Source organism: Gopherus flavomarginatus, chromosome 5 (assembly GCF_025201925.1).
Source record: "Gopherus flavomarginatus isolate rGopFla2 chromosome 5, rGopFla2.mat.asm, whole genome shotgun sequence".
Lineage (NCBI taxonomy): Eukaryota > Metazoa > Chordata > Testudines > Testudinidae > Gopherus > Gopherus flavomarginatus.
Window position 1 is genome coordinate 1360767 of NC_066621.1, and position 21584 is coordinate 1382350.

The 21584-nt window shown below is 51.7% G+C and overlaps 1 protein-coding gene across 8 annotated transcripts; it reads right to left on the minus strand.

Annotated features, from left to right (window-relative positions):
* Positions 1-4976: 4976 nt before the first annotated feature.
* LOC127052869 (tripartite motif-containing protein 72-like) lies at positions 4977-20925 on the minus strand. Of its 8 annotated transcripts, XM_050956997.1 has the most exons (5): positions 20718-20925; positions 13853-15568; positions 9930-10040; positions 8868-8931; positions 4977-6747 (listed from the first exon to the last, which is right to left on the minus strand). In XM_050956997.1, exons 3-5 carry the CDS (start codon positions 9939-9941, stop codon positions 6158-6160), a joined length of 666 nt encoding a protein of 221 aa, XP_050812954.1. In that variant the 5' UTR covers positions 9942-10040; positions 13853-15568; positions 20718-20925; the 3' UTR covers positions 4977-6157. The 8 variants fall into 8 exon arrangements, with proteins under 8 accessions (XP_050812954.1, XP_050812952.1, XP_050812957.1 ...); XM_050956995.1 differs by lacking the exon at positions 13853-15568; XM_050957000.1 differs by lacking the exon at positions 20718-20925 and having other exon boundaries at positions 15396-15904.
* Positions 20926-21584: the final 659 nt, after the last annotated feature.

Sequence of the window (21584 nt, forward strand, 5' to 3'; positions counted from 1 at the left end):
CGCCCTGCGGCCCCCGGCCTCAGCCACCACCCCTGCCGCTTTCGCTTTCGGGCCCGGCCGCGGCTCCTCCCTCCAGCTCCCGGCAGGCGATCGGCGCTGCAGGCAGCCTGGGGGTCGGGGCCTGGCCAACCTGCCGCTGGAGGCGCTGAGGGAGCCCGGAGGCTCTAGGGTCAGGCCGGTGATCCGGAGGGGAGCCCGGCTGGGCTCTGAGAAGATGGTTTCCCACAGCAGGGTCATCACACCAGCTGCTGTTTTCAATCCGGTTCAATCTCAGCGGCCTGGTTTCTCAACCGCAATGTCAGCCGCTGAGGAGATCTGCAGGCCCCACACAGGGTTTAGGAAAGCAGCCGGGATCCCCCGACATCCCCAGGCCGGTGTCCCAACCCCGAGGAAGCGCACAGGGCTTGGAGGGCTGTTCGAGCGACCCAGAGGCAGCCGTGTTGAACGTGGTGTGTGCTCAGCAAGGGGCGTGACACCAACGCTTGGGATTTCTATCACACGCATCAACATAAAAGCTCCCAGAGTCCTGGGATTAGGGGAGAATTTCAGTTGTTTTTTAAAGTCATTTTGTAGCCCAGGTGGCTGGGAAGAAAATCATGAAAACGTGACCCCCGAACTTTGAAAACTCAGCAGACTGAGAACCAGACCACAACAGGCATTAGAACTGCTGTGTCTCGTGGGGATCCAGGTGAGGGTTAGTGTCCAAACTGGGGTCCCTTAAGCAAGTTCGACCCACAAATACACCTCACATCAGCGTGTTATGAGCCCCGGGGCTCAGACCTGGCTCTGCTCCTGGCCAGCCTGGTCTCCCCTGCCCCGGATTGATCTCAGCCAGCGTCCAGCCCCCACTGTCCTTTGGGAAGTGACGCTATCCGGGGTAATGATGGTGACGCCAGCTGACTAGAGAACGGGAAGTGGGCACAGGCTGGGTTGCAGGCTGAAGGGTTTGCAGACAGTGGGTCCGGGTGGCGAGCTTTGCCCAGGTCAGGTGGAGAGCTGAGAACAGGCCCGCTCGGTACATGGCACAAGCCCACAAGCACTGGTAGCACAGGGGTGGGGGCAGGAACACCCACAAGATGACAGGGACAGGTCACATGTCTCCGTGCCAGTGTCAGGCTGTGTCATCTCCATGGGGCAGGCTGTTCTCACGCCGCTCAGACCTCCACACCTCTGCCAGCCTCTCATGCTGCAGGTGGGCCTGGAGAGCCCCTTCCCCCTGCAGCAGGCCCACATCTGGGGGAGGGGTGCTGCCTCACCACCCCCTGCCTCCAGCTGGTCCATGTGCTCCACCCACCCCACCCCACAGACCCTCCAGCCTTACCTGGGCACAGCCCCGTGGGGCCGACTTTTCCTGACTGTCTCCCTCCTTGTGCCCTGGAACTCACTCGCTGGCTTTTACAGCCTGGTTCTGTGTTTGAACCCTTCGGTGCTGTCCCCACAAACAGTGCTTCTAAGAGCACCAGAGCTGCTGGCCTGGGGCAGATCCTGGGACATCTGGCCAAGTTTCCTGTCTCTGACGGTGGCCTGGACCAGTGCTGGCTGGAGGACCAGCTCCTTGCTTAGCGTGGGGACCAGTGTTTAATTTGTGCAGGGGCTTGTTTGTTTACACTGGTAGGAGATAATGTGGCCCGCTTCTTATTTACAATGTCACCTAAAAGTGAGAACAGGCGTTCGCATGGTGCTTTTGTAGCTGGCATTGCAAGGTATTTACATGCCGGATATGCTAAAGATTTGTATGCCCCTTCATGCTTCAACCAGCCTTCCAGAGGACATGCGTCCATGCTGATGACACTTGTTAAAAAAATGCATTAATTGCATTTGTGACTGAGAATTGGGGGAGAATTGTATGTCCCCTGCTCTGTTTTACCCGCATTTTGCCACATTTCATGTTAAATCAGTCTTGGATGATGACGCAGCTCGTGTTGTATATTTTAAGAGAACTTTCACTTCAGATTTGACAAAACACAAAGAAGGTACCAATGTGAGATTTCTAAAGATAGCTACAGCACTCAACCCAAGGTTTAACAATCTGAAATGCCTTCCAAATCTGAGAGGGACGAGTTGTGGAACATGCTTTCAGAAGTCTTAAAAGAGCAACACTCAGATGTGGAAACTACAGAACTGAACCCCCAGCAAGAAAATCAACCTTCTTCTGGTGGCATCTGACTCAAATGATGGAAATGAACATGCGTCGTTTGCACTGCTCTGGATTGTTATTGAGCAGAACCCGTCATCAACAAGGAAACTGAGGAGGGGATGTGTGGGAAAGGGGTGGGGGTGAGGGTCTGGAAGGGGGTCCAGTGCTTACCTGGAGCTCATAGGCAGGGTGGGCCGGGAGTCTTCGTGTGCTGCTACCCCAGGCACTGCCCCCGCAGCTTCCCATTGGCAGTAGGGGCACTTGGGGTGGGAGCAGCGTGCGTGGACACAGACCTGACCCACCCTGCCCAGGGGCCACAGGGAGGGGCTGGCTGCCACGTGGAGTGAGCAGGCAGGGAGCTGCTCATCTCTGCTGCGTGCCGGTGGGGAGTGGGGTCTCTCGGCCATTTTAAATGGTGCAGGGGCTGTGTGGGGGAGGGGGAGCGCCCGGGGGCAGAAGGCGAGGCCAAAAGAGAGACCCGGCCTCTATTGCTGGAGCCAGGCCCAGGCCAGGAATATTCCTGGTGCCCTGGCACCACAGGCTCATAGAACTCACTGGCCATGGTTACAGGCAAACAAAGCACCTGGGGTTAGCACCGAGGAGTCCACAAGCCATAAGAACTAGATAGAAATAACCCCAATCGCGTCTTTCTAAACATTCCTGATCTACTGACGCAGCTGGGCCTTCCAGAGAAGTAGTTCTAGGTGTGAGCTGATGCTCTATGATCATACCTGGCTTAAAGCTTCTCACAGTGTAACTGCTCCCTGTTCCCCTCTAGCCCAGAGAACAGCAACAGAGAAAGGGGAAGTTAGTTCCCCATTTTAAAAAGTTCTAGCTCTCCCACTGGCTTTTACCTGGGGGACTTTGTTACCCTTTACAGGTAAAGCAAGCAGAGAACAGCCACCGAGAGGGACTTTATAGCTACTGGCTGGCTGGGTGTCCATCAAAGGGAGCTACCCGCCCCCCCTTCATTTATCATGGGGCGGGAAGGAGTGCTCAGAAGAGGGGTGGGATCGGCTTAGTGCCCTATTGAGGTGGAGAGACATAACTGTTACCCCCCAGCTCTGGCAATCACCCAAAGCCCAGTACTGGAGCATGTGGGAATTTTTCCATTGAAATGTTTTTCTTGGTCCACGTTTTCCATTTTCTGCAGAAGCCAAAAGCCAGAAAATGGACCGGTTTCCAACCACAACGTTTCTTTGTTTATTTTGCGTTGTCATAAAAAAACTGCAACATTTTGGTGGGAAATTTCAAAAAGAGAAAAACAATTTTTCAACATTTCCACAGGAAAAATAATTGTTTTCCAGCTGGTTCTGCTACTCCCCCCACCCGTTTCCTTATTCCACCTTCCCACCTTCCTACGCAGTGTATATAGGTCAGAGCCAGATCCCCTGACTTGGGGCTATATTTAGGGTGACCATTGCTTTAATTCCCCTCCTCTCTCACAGCTGCCCCATGTCCCCGGGGGACAGGAGGACAGAGCTGAGGAGCTACAAGGTTACCAGCCTGGACTCAGCATGGGGATGTTGGAAATCTGGGAGAAGGAGGCAGGGATTATGGGAGGGGTCTTGAGTAGAAAGCCTTAGTTTACAGCTGTGTATATGTGACACGCGGTACCTGAAGGTAGCACTCTGTGACCCCCATATTCATCATTCATATGTGGTTGTGATATTTCATTCAAAGCATGCCAGGTACGGTATCTTATGAGAGGTCATGATCTGCTGAAGCCCGTTGTTCTGTCCAGATATGTATGTCATTAGTGTGTATGAAGTTATGAGAGTTAATTTGCTGTATGGTTGTTTCTGAAATACGTTGTAAATTTGAGTCTCTGCTACTAACCACACCCACGAGGGTGTTAACCGACCACTAATCAGCAGGGGAGGTGTAATCGAGGGGTTTACAATTCAATGACTGCTGCCCAAGCACCACACAATGGGGACTGTTCAACCCGTGACTCAGCAAAGCCCATCAGGGCATGTCCAGGCAAGTGTCTTCTAGGCATGTGGACCGAGGGTATAACATAGGGGACAGTGGCAGCCTGCCTTGACCTTTCTCCTCCCCCACATACACTGGAAGCAACAAGAACAGTGAGAAGATGAAAACTTAAACTGGTCCCAGGCTTGAGAGGGAGGCCTGTGTGTTAAGAACTGTAACATCCAGTGCGGTGAGAAAATCGCTTGATCTAAATACTGCCCAGTGTACTAAGGTTTAAGATTTAGACAGCGCACTTACCTTTTATTTTCTCTGGTAACTATCGCTGACCTTCTGTGCCTACTGCTTATAAATCCCGTCTTTCTGGCGTTCATTAATCTGTTTTATATTTTACCTAAACCAGTGTGTTTTGCTGGAGGTGCTTGGGAAGTCTCAGCTCAGGTTACAATGGCTAGTTCGTGTCCTCTCCACATTGAGGGAGGGGTGGACTGGGTTAAAAACTTACACTGGTCAGGCTTCTGACCAGGGCGAGACAGTACAGTTCTGGGGTGCAAGGCTGGAAACGGGGGGAATTGGCTGGTGCCTTTCTCCGTGTGATTTGTGAGTGGCCCAGGGACCATTCATGCAATCCAGCTGGGTGTGGGGCTCCGCATGCTGACGGCTGCGAGATGACAGTGCCCAGAGGGATTTGCTCCTTGTCACTAGCAAAGCTTTGTGAGAGACAGCCCAGGCTGGAGAGTGAAGAGGGCAAAGTGGTACCCCAGTTCCAGGTTGTGCCCGGGGGACCCCGTCACAGTATACATGTCTGCAGCAGTGCAAGGGTTAATCTGAGGAAAGGTCTCAGCAGGCTGCAGATTCCCAGGGATCTGGATGGAGAAACTGAGTCACGACTCAGGATTCTGGGGAATTATGGCAAATATTTTTCTTTATTGAGCAAAGTAAAATAAAATGATCAGAGAAGCACAAGCCCTGTGCTGGAGCTCAGTAGCCAACAGCAGTTTGCAGACAGCGGTATAAAGGGATACAGGAGCGAGCGCATTCTGGATTGGTGTAAACCAAATCCAGTGTCAACTCTGAATCTCCCTGTCCTCGCTCTGACACTGGCTTTGCCTGCAGTGACTCCAGCAGTCATTCCTCATTTTCACTGGGGAGAACGTGGGGACTCAGCCCCGAGGCCCCTGACGGGTAACTCCTGATGTGCATCGGTGTGTGTGAGAGCAGAATTCACCCCTCCCCACGAGCTCGTCCCTTCATTCATGCTCTGGCTGGGAGTGTTATGGGAACTCTGCACAGGGGAGAATGACGATGCCCGGTGCAATCTGGATTCCACTCTTGGGTTCTCTCCCCAGTGTGGGAGGGGAGTGGGGTCTAGTGGTTGAGGGGGGCAGGCTGGGAGCCAAGACTCTGGGGTCCTTCCCTGGCTCTGGAAGTGGTAACCTAGATACTGTGATAGTAAGAAACACTTTTTACCCTACTCAAGACAAATGCATTGGAGGAAGGACCTTGGCCAGGGGGTGGGAGAGGTGTTGCTGAAGGGAAAACTCCTCCAATAGCTCTGGGTAGGGGGGTGAATATACTTTACTGAGCAAGTATCACATGGTCTCAGCTCGCTGCTTTTTCACTGCCCCTTCCTAACCCCCCAGCCTGTCTGGGGTACCCGCCCGATTGGCAGGTAGCGATCAATCTGTCGGGGATCGATATATCGCATCTCATCTAGATGCGATATATCGATCCTCGAACGTGCTCCCCTTGACTCCAGAACTCCACCAGGGAGAGCAGCAGAAGTGGAGTCGATGGGGGAGCTGCAGCCGTCAATCTCGCACCGTGAGGACGGGAGGGAAGTCGAAATAAGATACATTGACTTCAGCTACACTATTCCTGTAGCTGAAGTTGCGTATCTTACATCGACACCCCCCGCCCCCCCGTGTAGACCAGGCCTGAGCTAAACGTGCCGGCTTTCCCTGGTCGCTGGGTGAGGTTAGTGCGGCTCTCAGAGCAGTGCTGTGAAGCTGGCTAGCCAGAGGTATAAGCTGGTAGCCCCAAGGCTGGGACCGCTTTGGTCCCCACCCCCACTAGCGAATCAGCCGCTCACAGGATTTTAAGGGGCTGGGTGTTGCTCCCATTGTCGTGCCAGCAGGGGTCGAAGACGGGGTAGACACGGGTGTCATTGAAGGCAGCATGATAGAAGGAGTACAGGGGGATCAAATTACTGGGGTCATCGGCGTTGTAGAAGGTCACTTCCCTGTCTGTGTAATCAAGATAGACCCCGATGGTCTCAGGGTGGGGGCTGCAGTCAAAGGCCATCGGGTTGGTGTCAAACGCCCAGTACGGCTTCTCGGCCTTCCGTTGGTCATAGCCGATGAGCCAGTAGCCCTCAGTGCAGACCTCACCAGACCCCGGCCATAAGGATTTCATCTGGATCAATCTGCCCCGTCTCTCCGCTCGCTCCGAGATGACACCCAGGTTCCAGCGCGGCTTCCGGCCCACGAACACCTCCCAGTAGTGCTGCCCCGCGCTGAAGCTCTGATGGGTCACTACACAGTTGGCTGTGTCAAATCGCCTTGGGTCGGAGCTGACGGTCTTCTTAAAACTCCCACATCTCACCTCCTTCCCATCCGCTGGGATCTCCAGCAGAGGATGGGCAGTGTCTGGGTCCAGGGTCAGAGCCTCCGTCTTCACTGAGAAAGGCAGAGGGGGTTGGGGGAAGGGTTTTATTCTGCACGTTTATGGCTGTTTCCATCACAGCCGTCCCCTGATATTGAGTTTTGGGATGGCCACAGACATCTGACCCCTGCTGTGAGCCCAGCCTGTCTCACACTCAGCAGGACTGGGCCGGTCGCGGTCTGGAGGGGAGATCTCCCTGCAAAGCACTGTGAGTGACTCTGCCATTGGCGTCAGCGTGGTGGTAGGGGACGTGGTGCTGCAGGGAGCCCGGCGGGGGGCTCAGTAAGGGATGCTCTCCCCTTTCAGTCAGTGCTGGCCTCAACACCCCAGTCATGCGGCACTAGAGGGTGCTGAGCTGCTGGCAGTGGGGTGTATATACAGCTGCCCCGTCCCAGAGGTGGCCGCATCTCACTGCCAGCTGACGGATCCCTGTTATAGAATCACAGAATCCTAGAAATGTGGGGCGGGAAGGGACCTCAAGAGGTCACCTAAACCAGCCCTCTGCACGGGGACAGGGACAGGTAACCCTAGACCAGCCCTGATGGGGTTGTCAAGCCTGTTCCTAAAAACGTCCAGTGATGGGCAATGTTCCCACTCATTTTCTACGTCCATGGGTGGAATTCTATGTGCATCAATATGGAAGTGATGCATGGTGGGGGTGGGGCCAAGGGATTCGGAGTGTGGGAGAGGGCTCAGGGCTGGGGCAGAGGGTTGGAGTGTGGGAGACTGAGGGCTCTGGCTGGGGGTGTGTGCTCTGGAGTGGAGCAGGAGATGAGGGGTTTAGGGTGCAGGAGGGGGCTCAGGGCTGGGGCAGAGGGTTGGGTGCGGGGGTGTGTGGGCTCTGGAGTGGGGGCTGGGGATGAGGGGTTTAGGAGGGGACTCAGGGCTGGAGCAGAGGGTTGGGGTGCAGGGGGGTGAGAGCTCTGGGGTGAGGCTAAGGATGAGGGGTTTGGAGTGCGAGAGGGGACTCAGGGCTGGGGCAGGGGGGCTGGGATGGGGGGGCAGGCTCAGGGGGGCAGGGATGAAGGATTCAGGGTGCGGGAGGGGGCTCAGGACTGGGGCAGAGGGTTGCAGTGCTGGAGGGGCTGGGGGGGGATGTAGGGTTTGGGGTGCAGGCTGCCCAGGGCTGCCCTGGGGAGAGAGGACTCCCCCCAGCCCTCTCTCGCTGCAGCAGCCTGGGGTGGGGGAGAGGTGCCTTTCCCTGCCTGTGTGGCCCTTGATAACTGGCTGCACGAACTTAGTTGATGGGGCTCCCACGACCTCCTTTGGTAGCCAGTTCCAGAGCTTAACCCCTCTTAGAGTGAGAAAGTTTCCCCTAATTTCTAACCTAAATTGCCCTCAGTGCCGATTAAGCCCATTACATCTTGTCCCAACTTCTGTGGCCATGGAGAAGAATTGATCCCCGTCCTCTGGAGAACGGCCCGTAACATATCTGAAGACTGTTATCCGGTCCCCGCTCTGTGTTCTCTCCAAACTAAACAGGCCCAGTTATTCTAACCTTGCCTCACAGGTCAAGGGGTTTCTAAACCTCTCATCAGTTTTGCTGCTCCCCTCTGGACTCTCTCCACTTTGCCCACATCTCTCCTACAGCGCGGTGCCCAGGACTGGACACAGCTCTCCAGCCGGGGACTCCCCAGTGCAGAGTAGAGTGGGACAGTTACCTCCTGTGTCTAACTCGCACCCCTCCTGTTAACACACAGTTATTCCCAGCCTGGGACGTGTTTTGGGGACCCGTGGGACGAGAGATCCTAAGGATCATTCCACCCAGTGCGCCGGCCTTTTCAGCAGCCCCCTCTTCCCCTGCCCAGTGACAGCCAGGACAGCACTGAAGGGCTGCAGAGGGGAAACCGAGCCCCTGCCCTCTGTGTCCCATGCTCCCCCTGCTTAGCCTGGGAGCACCCACTAGCCCACAGGAGACCCCTGATGATCCTATAGCTGTGACCTCCTGTTGCGGGGGCTGAGGTCTGGCTGAGGTCCCCTTGAGCTCTCCCCTTCTCACGTTCCCCAGCTCCCCCCCTCCTCTCTATCTCCCCCCACTTTCCCCTCCAGCTCCTCCATTCTTGCCCCTGCTCCTCCCTTGGCAGGTTCTGTGCAGGGTCAGACACCTGGTCTCTGGCTAGTTGTCCTCACTCACCTGGTGTCGCTAAGTCCCCGGGGCCAGTCTTGGTTGCTTTGTTCCTTGGCCACATTTCATGGATCTGGTGGGAGAGCAGAAGGCAGTTGAGAGACTCTCCAGGCCCCACTGCTTTATACAAAGAACCTGACCAACACTGGGGCCCTCCATGGAGCAGGACACATCACAGACCCCGCCCCCCAGAGCAAGATCGGGAACCCTGGCACTGCACAGACCCCCTTGACTGAGAATGGCCCCATCAGACTGGGTGCTGCATAGACCTCCTGACCGAGACTGCAGCCCGTTGCAGTGGGCGCTACGCAGCCTGGGCCCCCATTGTGCCTGGCGCTGCCCAGATACTCAGTGAGAGGCAGTCACCATCCCGAATTGCTCACAGTTAGTAGAAGGGGCAGAGAAAGAGCAGGAGGGGAAACAAAGGATCAGGGAGGGGAACTGACTGGCCAAGGTGACACAAATAGTCAGTAGCAGAGTTGGGAACAGACCCCATGTGTCCTGAGCCCTGGTCTGTTACTCTATACACCAGGCAATGCTGCCTCTGAATGCTTGAATCCACCTCTGGCTCTGGGAGGGGAGTGGGGTCTAGTGGTTTGAGCGGGGGGGGGGAGGCTGGGAGTCAGGACTACTGGGTTCTATTCTAGTCCAAAAAGTACTGTGTCATGCAATAGTTTTAAGGTGTTTCAGGTACAACCACCACCAACCCAAAAATGACAAAATTAAGGGCAGAGTGGGGGATGGGGTCATGGTTTGGGCTCTGGTGGCTCCCCACTTCTAAGGAGCTTCTGGTGTTCCTGATACAATAGATATGGTACAGCACGTGGATGCAATGACAAAGTGGTGGGAACCTTCGGACATGCCCCTCTGTTCTCCAGCCTGAGGGACACGTCACCCCAGACTTTGCATTTCTCTTTAACTGCTAATTCAGTTTATTCTTGCTTATTCTCTTGAGTTAGTATCACCCCTTGTGCTGACCATTGATCAAATTACGACTTTAAAAAAACGTGAGTGCGTTGGATGGAATGCTTGTGCCGTGATCCTTTGAGCAAAAAGGAAAAATCTACCTACCGGGGCGGCCATAGTTGATTTCAAGTTCCAAGGCTCGTCTCAAGTTGATCCAGCCGATTTGACTGACAAGAACTAAGCTGATCTGGGGATGCTGTTGCCTCTGCTTTATACCTAGCAAACACACCTCCACGTTAGTCACTGATAGATTTAATCATTACAATGTTTATTACAATTACCTTTCGGACATGTGCAGTTAACAAGGTCATACCCTACCTGGAAATGAAAAGCCTTCAACCTTGGAGTTATTTAGCCAAAGGGTGTTACCAAGTAAGCAACAAGCTCACTCCAGTAATTGTCAAAAATGTTGGCAGCGGGTGGCTTTCCAAGCGTACGCAGAATATCTTTAGGCCAGAATCACTGCCTCAATTACATAAAGAAATGACGTAAAGGAAACATGGTAGAGTGGCCCATCTCAGCGCTGGCTGCTCCCACACTCCAGGCAAGGAAGATGCTCTCCTGATGGGCAGTGACCTCATTGAAACTGTGGATCACACTCCCTCAGATGGGGCCCACCATCAGCTATAGGTACTAGGGGCTGATCATTCCTCCTGCACTGAGGAAGCTATTCCAGACAGACAGAGCGGACTTCAGGATCTCAGTATGGAGCTGAGATAAGGTTGCAAAGAAAAGACATCTGTTGCCAACTCTGTTTTTTCTTAAAGCCCCAGCTCTTGGAGTCATGTGATCATGGGAGAATCTCACTTTCCTCCCACTGCCTAACTGAAAGCTACATTTCTAGCTGTCAGAGATGTGGAGAAGAAACTGAAAACGTGACCTCCCCCCCAAAGGCTCAAAAACATGAAGGCAAATAAAAAGAACCCCAAGTTTATTCTATTTTAAAACCCCCTGCTCTTATGCCGATCTCATGACATTTTCGCTAGGTACAAGCTGAGTTCACAGCAGGAAATTTTGTTAACTCAACGAGGTGTCATGCCAAGGAGTGAAAAACACACTCACAATAGTGGCTCCGAGCACGGGGCTTTCAAAGTGCAGGGACTGGCACTAATGTAAGTTCCATTTCATAGATTCCAAGTCCCCCTTCCCCATGATCATCTAGTCCCAGCTCCTGGATCACACAGGCCAGAGAACAGCTCTCCATTCGTTCCTGGTTGAACTGGAGCAGAGCTTTCAGAAGAACATCCCATCTTGATCAAAAAACTGCCAGCAAAGGAGACTCCACCCCAGCCCTTGGCAAGTTGTTCCAATGGTTAGTTCCCCTCACTGCTATAACTTGGTGCCTTATGCCCAGTCTGAATTTGTCTAGTTCCAATTTCCACTATTGGAGCTCGTCAGACCTTTCTCTGCCAGACTGAAGAGCCCCCTGTTATCAAATTCCTGTTCTTCATGCCAGCAATTATAGATGGGGATCAAATCACCCCTTAACCTTAAACTAAATAGATCCAGCTCCTGCAGTCTCTCACTCTAAGACAGGTTTCTAACCCTTCAATCCTTCTCGGGGCTCTTCTCTGACCCCGCTTCAGTTTATCACCAACCCCCTTGAATGGTGGGCACCAGACCTGGACACAGGATTCCAGGCCAAATCCATAGGGCGAATCACCTCTCTGCTCCTACTCGAGACTCCCCTGGTTAGTGGTTAAACCCCATGTGCAGACCCCTGGCACAGAACCATCCTCTCTCTTTCCTTCTCTCTACCCTCGTCTTTCCCCCTCCCCGCCCCCACTCCCTGCAGTGCCTTCGCTTTCACTTTCTCCTTAGGGGAAGTCCCGGCATGAGGTGAATCATTAACTCTGGGAGTTCACTTCCCCCTCAGGTCTGATTGTGACACCCTATTGCCGGCATTGGGGTCATTTCCCAGCTCATGGCAAAGGAGATTTGGGCCCAGTGACTTCAGCTGGGTCCCTCCTGATTCACCGTCATCTGAGACAGGCAGTCATTGCTGAGCTGCGATTCTATCCACCCCACGGGCTCCTCCCTTCTCTTCACTGCCAGTCTTGTGTGGGGTGGACCCCTCGTCCTACCTTCCCTCTCTTCCTTTTGGTCCCTTTCCCCTGCCCCCTATCTAGGCCCTGCTCTGTGGTGTGATGCTCCATCCTTCCCTCCCTGGATGCTGCTATCCACACCTCCAGGAACCCCCTCAGTCCTTCAGGGACTCCCCTTGGGACCCTCAATAGCCCCTGAGAGATAAAAATATCTCCCCCATATACTCTCTCAGAGACTCCCAACACCCCCAATATCCCCCCTCAGAGAAACCCAATATCCTCACCTCAGAGACCCCAATATCTCCCCAACATCCCCCCTCAGAGACCCCAAATATCTCTTTCAGAGACCCCCAATAACTGCCTAATATCCCCCCTCAGAGACTCCCAACATCCCCCCACAGAGACTGCCAACACCCCCCAAAGTCCCCCAATATCCTCAACATCCTCCCTCACAGAAACCCAATATCCCACTTAGAAACCCCAATTTTCTCCTCAGAGACCCCCTGGCATCCCCCCTCAGACACCTCCAACCTCCCCCCTTAGAGACTCCTCGACACCCTCAATATCCCCCAACAACCCCCCTCAAAGACTTCCTGACATCCTCCCAGAGACCTCCAATATCCCCCAACATCCCTCTCAGTGACCTCCAATATCTTCCCAGCATCCCCCCTCAGAGACCCCCCCGTATCCCCTATCAGAGATGCCCCCCGACATGCCCCCTCAGAGACCCCCCAACATCTCCACTCAGAGACCCCAAGTATCCCCCACAGAAATCCCCAATATCAACCCAGCATCACCCCCAGAGACCCCCCCCAGCCCAGGGCCTGTGGGGGCCGTTACTGCACCTGCCCCCTGCCTTGAGCTTCTTCCCCAATCCCGCCTTTCGCAGCACCAGCACCGCGCGGCGGGGACGTTGGGGAGATATTGGGGTCTCTGAGGGGGATGTCGGGGTGTCTCTGAGGGGTTTTCAGGGATACCTTTGCCTGAGGGAGGGGAGGGACGGGGCATCACAACATAGCTGGGGTGTAGATGGAGGAGGGGAAGAGACCTGAGGGGGGAGGGGCTGTGTCTGCGATTTGGAAGAAAGGGGGGAGTTTGTCCCCACACACTCCCCCCATCTCCCTCCTCTGTCACCCACCGGAGCTGCGTTAATTAATGCTGACTGACACTGGCATTATTTACGAGTCGTTATTAATTAGATTTGTTAGTATTACAATAGCAACTACTGGCCCCAACCTTAGCTGGGTCCCCTTGTGCCAGGTGCTGAACAGACCCCCCTGACTGAGATTGGGGCCCCCCTTTGTGCTGGGCGCTGCACAGACCCTGGCCAAGATGGGGGCCCTTGTTCTCCTCTCACGGTAGCAGCTGGGTCTGAACGACTTTCTCCTTCCTCTGTAGCCAACTCTGAGAGTCCAGCTCCTTGGATGGTTCTGGGCCATCCCAACTTGGCCCGTGGTCTGTGAAGAAGAGAAATCTGGGCCTCCAAACGCTGGATCCGGTCGCAGGAGAACAAGGCTGGAGTTGCACAAGGCTGGAGTTGCAGAGTCCCAAACTGAGGTAGGACCAGGTGGATACGTGACTAGACTGTGACTAAGTGGCTGGACCCTCAATTGCACACACAAGCAGTGTCGTTACCTGTGCCCGTGGCAGTGTTTTCACTTAGGGTAACCGAACACTTTCCTTAGCCACAGGTGGAAATTGACTGGCCCAGCTCTGGGGCTCTAATTCCACTGCTGGAACGACACGGGTGTAACTCCCTGTGGGGACGCTCCTACCCCAGAACGAGAGCCTTTCCCCAGCTGCGCATACCCGCTTTCAGAGCGACAGAAGCTAAACCCAAAAAAAGCACTGTTATCCAAGGACAAGAATATCTACATGAGGCCTTTTACCGGTCTAATTAAATCTCTTTAAATTCAAACCTTGGCTTAGACTGAAAAAGGCCTTAACGATCTTAGAACAACCATTTACAAACATGGTAGCTACCTGGAGTAAATAGGCAATAGCAGGGCTGGCTCCAGGCCCCAGCACGCCAGGCGTGCCTGCGGAGGGTCCGCCGGACTCACGGGACCGGCGAGCGGCAGAGCACCCCCTGCGGCGTGTCGCTGTGCTTGAGGCGGTGAAATGGCTAGAGCCGGCCCTGGGCAATAGAGGTACAAATCTCTGGTGTAGACTTGCTGAGTGTATAACAGTTGCTACTTTCATTCACAATAAAACCGTCTTAATTTGATAATCAGCATTCTAACTAGCAGTGATCAGCTGATGCCCAGATTCTATATCCCACCTAATGTTTTTTTTCCCCGTAGCATTCTGGTTAGCCCTAGAAATATCCCATCCTGCTTTGAATCTGGCCTCATTGCCGTGCAGTGGCAGGGAGTTCTGCAGGCCAAGTACATGCTGCACAGGAAAAGCTTACAGGAAGAACAGCAGTCCCTCCTCCCGATCTGTCTTTTCTAGTCCATCCATTTGCGGAGAATGGTGGTGGAGAAAATATAGTTTCAGGAACACTAGAGGTGACTCAGTTTCCCCACCCATGTGTACAGCTACCCACTAGGGTAAGGTCCTCTCTGGGGCAAGAGCTAGGTGATGGATGCCTGGACGCATGTGTAGGTTGCTATGAATGACTGATCAGAGCTCTCTAACATGTGAGTGAAGATTATGGGAGACTCAGGGCCACAGACATGAGAAAAACCTCGGCCATTGGGGCAGCTGCTTCTGCCTCTGTAGCCTTTCCTGGGCATTTCTGGGTCACAGTTCTGTGGAGCAGGAGACAACTAATAAAAGCCCCATGGTAGATTTTCCAACACCCAAATGATTTCCCACAGACCAGCAGCAATCTGGCCATGTGAGTTTCCACAGTGCGATCGCCATTTGTGTCTCCACTGTCAGGGCAGCTCCCGCTCCGGGGTCCCTGTGCAGGAGGGCTGGAGCGAGAGCTCTGCCCAGTCCAGGAACATAACTGGGCAGATCCGAAAGCTCTGCAGCCGCTGCTCATTGGCCCAAGCCTGCATACTGATGTGATGGTGCCAATCAGGGCTTCTTTCTCAGGCTTAGGGGTGGGGCATCACCGTCTGCAGCTGCTCCAGGGATGCCAACAGCACCCTTGAATTTTTTTCATTGTGTCCCTCAGCAAACTGCCCTCGAAGGAATCATCATGTCCCCCTTTGTCAGAGCTCAGCTGAGACATATAGGTCCACAAGCACTCCTGTGCCTCCCACTGTCTCTGTTGGGTCCTGAGTACCTGCAGCAGCAGGAGCCGAAGCTGCCCTTGCTGCTCGTCAGCCCCCTTTTTGCACAGGTCCCGACTTTGGAGTCCAGTCCAGGAGGGTATATAAGCCCTCAGCAAAACATATTTCTGCATATTGCGGCTCCATTGTCTCTACACGCTTACTGTCTCTCAAACAGTCTTTCAAATTCCCCTTGTATCAGGGTAGCCTCAGACCGTCTCTGAGTCTCCCACTCAGTCCCCTTCCCTCAGGGGTGACTGAATGCCCGCATTCTTCACCATCTGTGATGGGGTTCGACTCACCACTGTGGCGCCTCCTGCTGGCTGTCCAGGGGATTCGCTCTGTTTGCCAGTGTGCCTTCTTCTGGTGATGTCTTGCCACCAGCACTTCTGCTCCTGGACCCATGTCGCTCCAAGGACCAGTGTGTCCTCTCCATGACCCAGCCCTCCAGCTGTGTCACACTCTGTGCTTCCCCCTTCCAGGAGACAGTATCGCAGTCCCTCAGTCCAGTCACTTCCTCAAGGGTGAGTGGGGTCAGGGGGGACCCGGGCCCACCCACTACTCCGGGTCCCGGCCCAGGGACCCTGTAGATGGCTGGCATTTGCTGCATCCATTCCGACTCCTCTGTAGATCTCCCTGGGCCACTTCCCCGCAGCCCCAGCTCCCTCTTTGCCCTTGTCTCAGGGCCTCAGCGTGCAGATCCCTGCAGCCCGCCAGGAGCTGCCTTTAGCTCCCTGGGTCTCTGCCTGCAGCGCTGCTCTGTCCAGAGTGCTTGTTGCTTTCAGCCTGCAAGACGGCCTGTCCTCCCTCCTCAAACTCCAGGGAGTGACTGCAGCTGCCCTGTACTGCAGTTCTTCTTATAAGGGCCTGCCTGGCCCTGATTGGCTGCTCCTCACACCCCCTCTCTGATTGGCTGCCTCCTGTGCAGCCTCCCTAGGGCTCTATTAACCCCTTATGGGCCAGTGTGGGGCAGATACCCCATCGCACACCAATATCACTACTGATGCAATATCACTAATGATATTTTAAGTGACACTTTAGCAACGTAAACAACAACAGACAAACGCTGCTGCCTATGCCTGCAGTGAGACTGATTTCACATTTCTGTCGAAAAGTTGATGCTAGGTTGCAACGGGGTGATACAAACAACAAACAAAGGAAACTTAAAATAAAGAGCAAACCCATTTTGCAGAACAACCAACATTTTTAATGGAAAATTTCTGTCTAATGTTTTTTAAAGGAAATTTTTGAAAAAATGTAAATATTTTCACCAAAAATTCTGTTTTTCAAAAAAGCTTAAATTTCTGACATTTTAAAAGCTTGTTTAACTGAAATGCTTCCAGTTCCACGCGCACGGCCAGTTAGACAGGCAGAACTGCAGGGTTTCAATGCATATATGAGACAATGGTGTAGGGAGGAGGGGTTTAGATTTATTAGGAACTGGGGAAGCTTTTGGGAGAGGGGGAGCCTATACAGGAAGCATGGGCTCCACCAAAACCAAAACAGAACCAGATTGATGGAGCTTAAAATTAAAAAGGTAGAATAGTTTTTAAACTAAGGGCTTGGGGAAAACCGACAGGTGCAGAGGAGCACGTGGTTCGGACAGCCCTTAGGGGAGGATCTATAAATGGAGATTCCTTATGTCCTAATAAGGAGGAGAGGATGGAAAATGATAAAATACAGGGAGGATCTGATGAGAAACAGTCAAATGAAAAAAAGGTCCATTCAATTGCGTCTTGCAATAGGGGACAGCCAAAAAATGACAAGTTTTTAAAATGCTTCTATACCAATGCTAGAAGTCTAACTGATAAGATGGGTGAACTAGAGTGCCTAGTACTAAATGAGGATATTGATATAATGGGCATCACTGAAAACTGGTGGAATGAGGATAATCAATGGGACACAATATCAGGGTACAAAATATATTGGAAGGACAGAACAGGTCGTGCTGGTGGGGAAGTGGCACTATATGTGAAAGAAGGTGTAGAATCAAATGAAGCAAAAATTTTAAATGAACTAAACTGTACCATAGAATCTCTATGGATAGTAGTTCCATGCTTGAAAAATCAGAATATAGCAGTAGGGCTGTGTGACGAACTGGGAAAGTTCTTAATATTTCCCCTGAATACTGTGTTGGTGCCTCAGTGTCCCCATGGCAGTTCTTAAGTATCTGGCAGAGCAAAGGGCCAGTGTACCTAAATGCCTGACCCTCTGTCTCCTAGCAACTGATGGCCTGGGCCCCTCCTCTGCAAAGGTGCCAGCTGAAGGTGTTGGAGACAAAGAGATCAGGTGACCTCCTGGCCCCGGAAAGGGGCTGAGGAGAGAGGAGGGGGCTGGGAGGGGTTGTTAGTCTGGAGCTGGCTGGGGCCAAGGGTGGAGGGCAGACTTGGGGGTCTGGCTCACTGCCCCCCAGAATGGACCCAGCCGAGGGGTCCGGTTCGCTTTACCTACAAGCTCTGTTTTAGACCCTGTTCCTGTCGTCGAATAAACCTCTGTTTTACTGGCTGGCTGAGAGTCACGTCTGACTGCAAAGTGGGGGTGCAGAACCCGGTGGCTTCCCCAGGACCCCGCTGGGGTGGACTCGCTGTGGGAAGCGCACGGAGGGGCAGAGGATGCTGAATGCTCCAAGGAGAGACCCAGGAGGTGAAGCTGTGTGAGCTTCTTGCCCTGAACAAGTCTGCTCCAAGGGAGAGGAGGCTCCCCAAAGTCCTGACTGGCTTGGTGGGGAGCAGTTCCAGAGCATCACCCGGTGACTCCGTGACAGGCTGTATTACAGACCACCTGACCAGGATGGTGTTAGTGACTCTGAAATGCTCAGGGAGATTAGAGAAGCTATTAAAATAAAAAACTCAATTATAATAATAAAGGGAGATTTCAGCTATCCCCATAGTGACTGGGTCCATGTCACCTCAGGACGGAGTGCTGAGATAAAGTTTTTTGACACATTAAATGACTGCTTCTTGGAGTAGCTACTCCTGGAACCCACAAGAGGAGAGGCCATTCTTGATTTAGTCCTAAGTGGAGCACAGGATGAGGTCCAACAGCTGAATATAGCTGGCAGGGAAAACACCACAGCAGCCCAACACTGTAGCATTTAATTTCAGAAAAGGGAACTACACAAAAATGAGGAGGTTAGTGAAACAGAAATTAAAAGATGCGGCACCGAAAGTAAAATCCCTGCAAGCTGCATGGAAACTTTTTAAAGACACCATAATAGAGACTCAACTTAAATGTATACCCCTAATTAAAAAACATAGTAAGAGAACCAAAAAAGTGCCACCGTCACTAAACGACAAAGTAAAAGAAGCAGTGAGAGGCAAAAAAGGCATTCTTTAAAAGTGGAAGATAAATCCTAATGAGGAAAATAGAAAGAAGCATAAACTCTGGCAAAAGAAGTGGAAAAATATAATTAGAAAGACCAAAAAAGAATTTGAAGAACAGCTAGCCAAAGACTCCAGAAGTCATGGCAATTTTTAAAAAAAATACATCAGAAGCAGAAAGGTGCTAAACAACCAGTGGGGCCCCTGGACAATCAAGGTGCTAAAGGAGCACTCAAAGACGATAAAGCCATTGCGGAGAAACTAAATGAATTCTTTGCACCGGTCTTCACAGTTGAGGATGTGAGGGAGATTCCCAAACCTGAGCCATTCATTTTGAGTGACAGATCTGAGGAACTGCCTCAGATCGAGGTGTCATTAGAGGAGGTTTTGGAACAAATTGATAAACTAAACAGAAATAAGCCTCCAGGACCAGATGGTATCAACCAAGTGTTCTGAAGGAACTCAAATGTGAAATTGCAGGACTACTAACTGTCATTTGTAACCTATCATTTAAATCAGTTTCTGTACCAAATGACTGGAGGAAGCTAATGTGATGCCGATTTTTAAACAGGGCTGTAGAGATGATCCCGGCAATTACAGGCCAGTAAGCCTGACTTCAGTGATGGGAAAATTGGTTGAAATCATAGTAAAGAACAAAATTGTCAGACACATAGATGAACATAATTGTTGGGAAATAGTCAACATGGTTTTTGTAAAAGGAAACCATGCCTCAGCAATCTATTAGAATTCTCTGAGGGGGTCAACAAGCATGCGGACAAAGGAGATCCAGTGGATATAGAGGATTTAGATTTTCAGAAATCCTTTGACAAGGTCCCGCAACAAAGGCTCTTATGCAAAGTAAGCTGTCATGGGATAAGAGGGCAGGTTCTCTCATGGATTGGTAACTAGTTAAAAGACAGGAAACAAAGGGCAGGAATAAATGGTCAGTTCAGAATGAGGAGAGGTAAATAGTGGTGTCCCCCCGGGGTCTGTATGGGGCCCAGTCCTATTTAACATATTCATAAACGATCTGGAAAAAGGGGTCAACAGTGAGGTGACAAAATTTGCAGATGGTACAAAACTACTCAAGATAGTAAAGTCCCAGGCAGACTGTGAAGAGCTACAAAAGGATCTCACAAAACTGTGTGACTAAGCAACAAAATGGCAGATGAAATTTAATGTTGATAAATGCAAAGTGATGCACATTGGAAAACATAATCCTAACTATATATATACAATGATGGGGTCTAAATGAGCGGGTACCACTCAGGAAAGATCTTGGAGTCACTATGGATAGTTCTCTGACAACATCCACTCAACGTGCAGTGGCTGTCAAAAAAGCCAACAGCATGTTGGGAATCATTCAGAAAGGGATAGAGAATAAGAAAGAAAATGTCATATTACCTCTATATAAATCCACGGTACACCCACATCTTGAGTACTGTGTGCAGATGTGGCCGCCCCATCTCAAAAAAGATACATTGGACTTGGAAAACATTCAGGAAAGGGCAACAAAAATGATTGGGGTCTGGAACAGCTTCCGTATGAGGAGAGATTAATAAGACTGGGAGTTTTCAGCTTGGAAAAGAGGCGACTAAGGGGGGTTATGATAGAGGTCTATAAAATCATGACTTGTGGGAGGAAGTAGATAAGGAAGTGTTATTTACTCCTCATAATACAAGAACTAGGGGCCACCAAATGAAATTAATAGTAGCAGGTTTAAAACAAACACAGGAAAGTATTTTTACATGCAATGCACAGTCAACCTGTGGAACTCCTTGCCAGGAGGTGTTGTGAAGGCCAAGACTATAACGGCGTTCAAAAGGGAGCCAGATAGATTCATGGAAGATAGGTCCAGGTTGAGCAGGAATGGTGTCCTCAGCCTCTGTTTGCCAGAAGCTGGGAACGGGCGACAAGGGATGGATCAGGTGGTGATTCCCTGCTCTGTTCATTCCCTCTGGGGCACCTGGCACTGGCCACTGTTGGCAGACAGGATACTGGGCTTGATGGACCTTTGGGCTGACCCAGTGTGGCTGTTCTTATGTTCTTAAACATTCTAACCAGCTTTAATCTCTCAAATAGGCTTTATAAATGAAGGTCAGTATCATGATCCCTGTTTTATAGAAAGGGAAACTGAGGCACAGAGCGATTCTGTGACTTGCCCAAACTCACACAGGGAGTTAAAGTCAAAGCCGAGGGAAACCCAAGATCTTTCATTCCTGCACTAGTCACTAGCCCACACCACTTCCTCACGCCCCATTATCTCACTAATGACTATGGTAACACCAATGGAGAAGAACTTACTCGCAGAGAACCAGGAACTTGCAGCTGCAGGTTTGATGGAAGATCTGAAGAGCTGGGGCCCGTATGGATATCATGTAGATGTTCAGTCTGTCTGTGATTATACTGACTGGAATGTCTCAGCCAATAAGAGCGCAGGAATGCTGTATGAAATGCAGATCCCTGCCGTCTCATTGGCTATCACAGAATGAGCCACCCCTCGGTCTCAAGTCACGTAGTCACCAGAAAATATTGAAACCAGCCTGGTGAAGGTTCCATATATGGTACTTTACAGCCAATACATCTTGACAGCGGTTTTCTTGATGCGTCTTTAGTTCGCTCTGTGGTTATTTAACAAGCAGCTCAGAATGGTTTCCTGGGCCATTTGTTCTGCTTATTCTCATTTACTTTCACTTTCACCTTTACTAATTCTACCCTGACTATAAAATCCTTTTTTAGTTTTCTCTTTTGATCCAGTCTTTTTCTTTTCTTCTAGAGACTACAGAGGGAAGAACGTAGGGCCAATTTTTTCAAAAGCTTTGGGCAGGTGAAGGACCATAGGGCCAGGTTCACACTACAGAGTTAGGTTGACTCAAGCCAGCTTATGCTGACCTAACTATGTCAGTGTCTACACTACAATTTTGCTGCGGCTGATGTAACTCACCTGCTACATTGACTTGATAACTCCACCTCCACGAGTGATGTACAGTTTAGTCGATGTAGCTATGTCAATGCAGTGTCTGTGTAGACACTGTATTACTTACATCGACTTTAGTGGCCTCTGGGAGGTGTCCCACAATGCCCCAGCTTGACCGCTCTGGTCACAGTTTTGATCTCCGCTGCCCAGCAGCCACGTATGTAGGAACGTGCCCCTGCCCTTTAAAGTGCCAA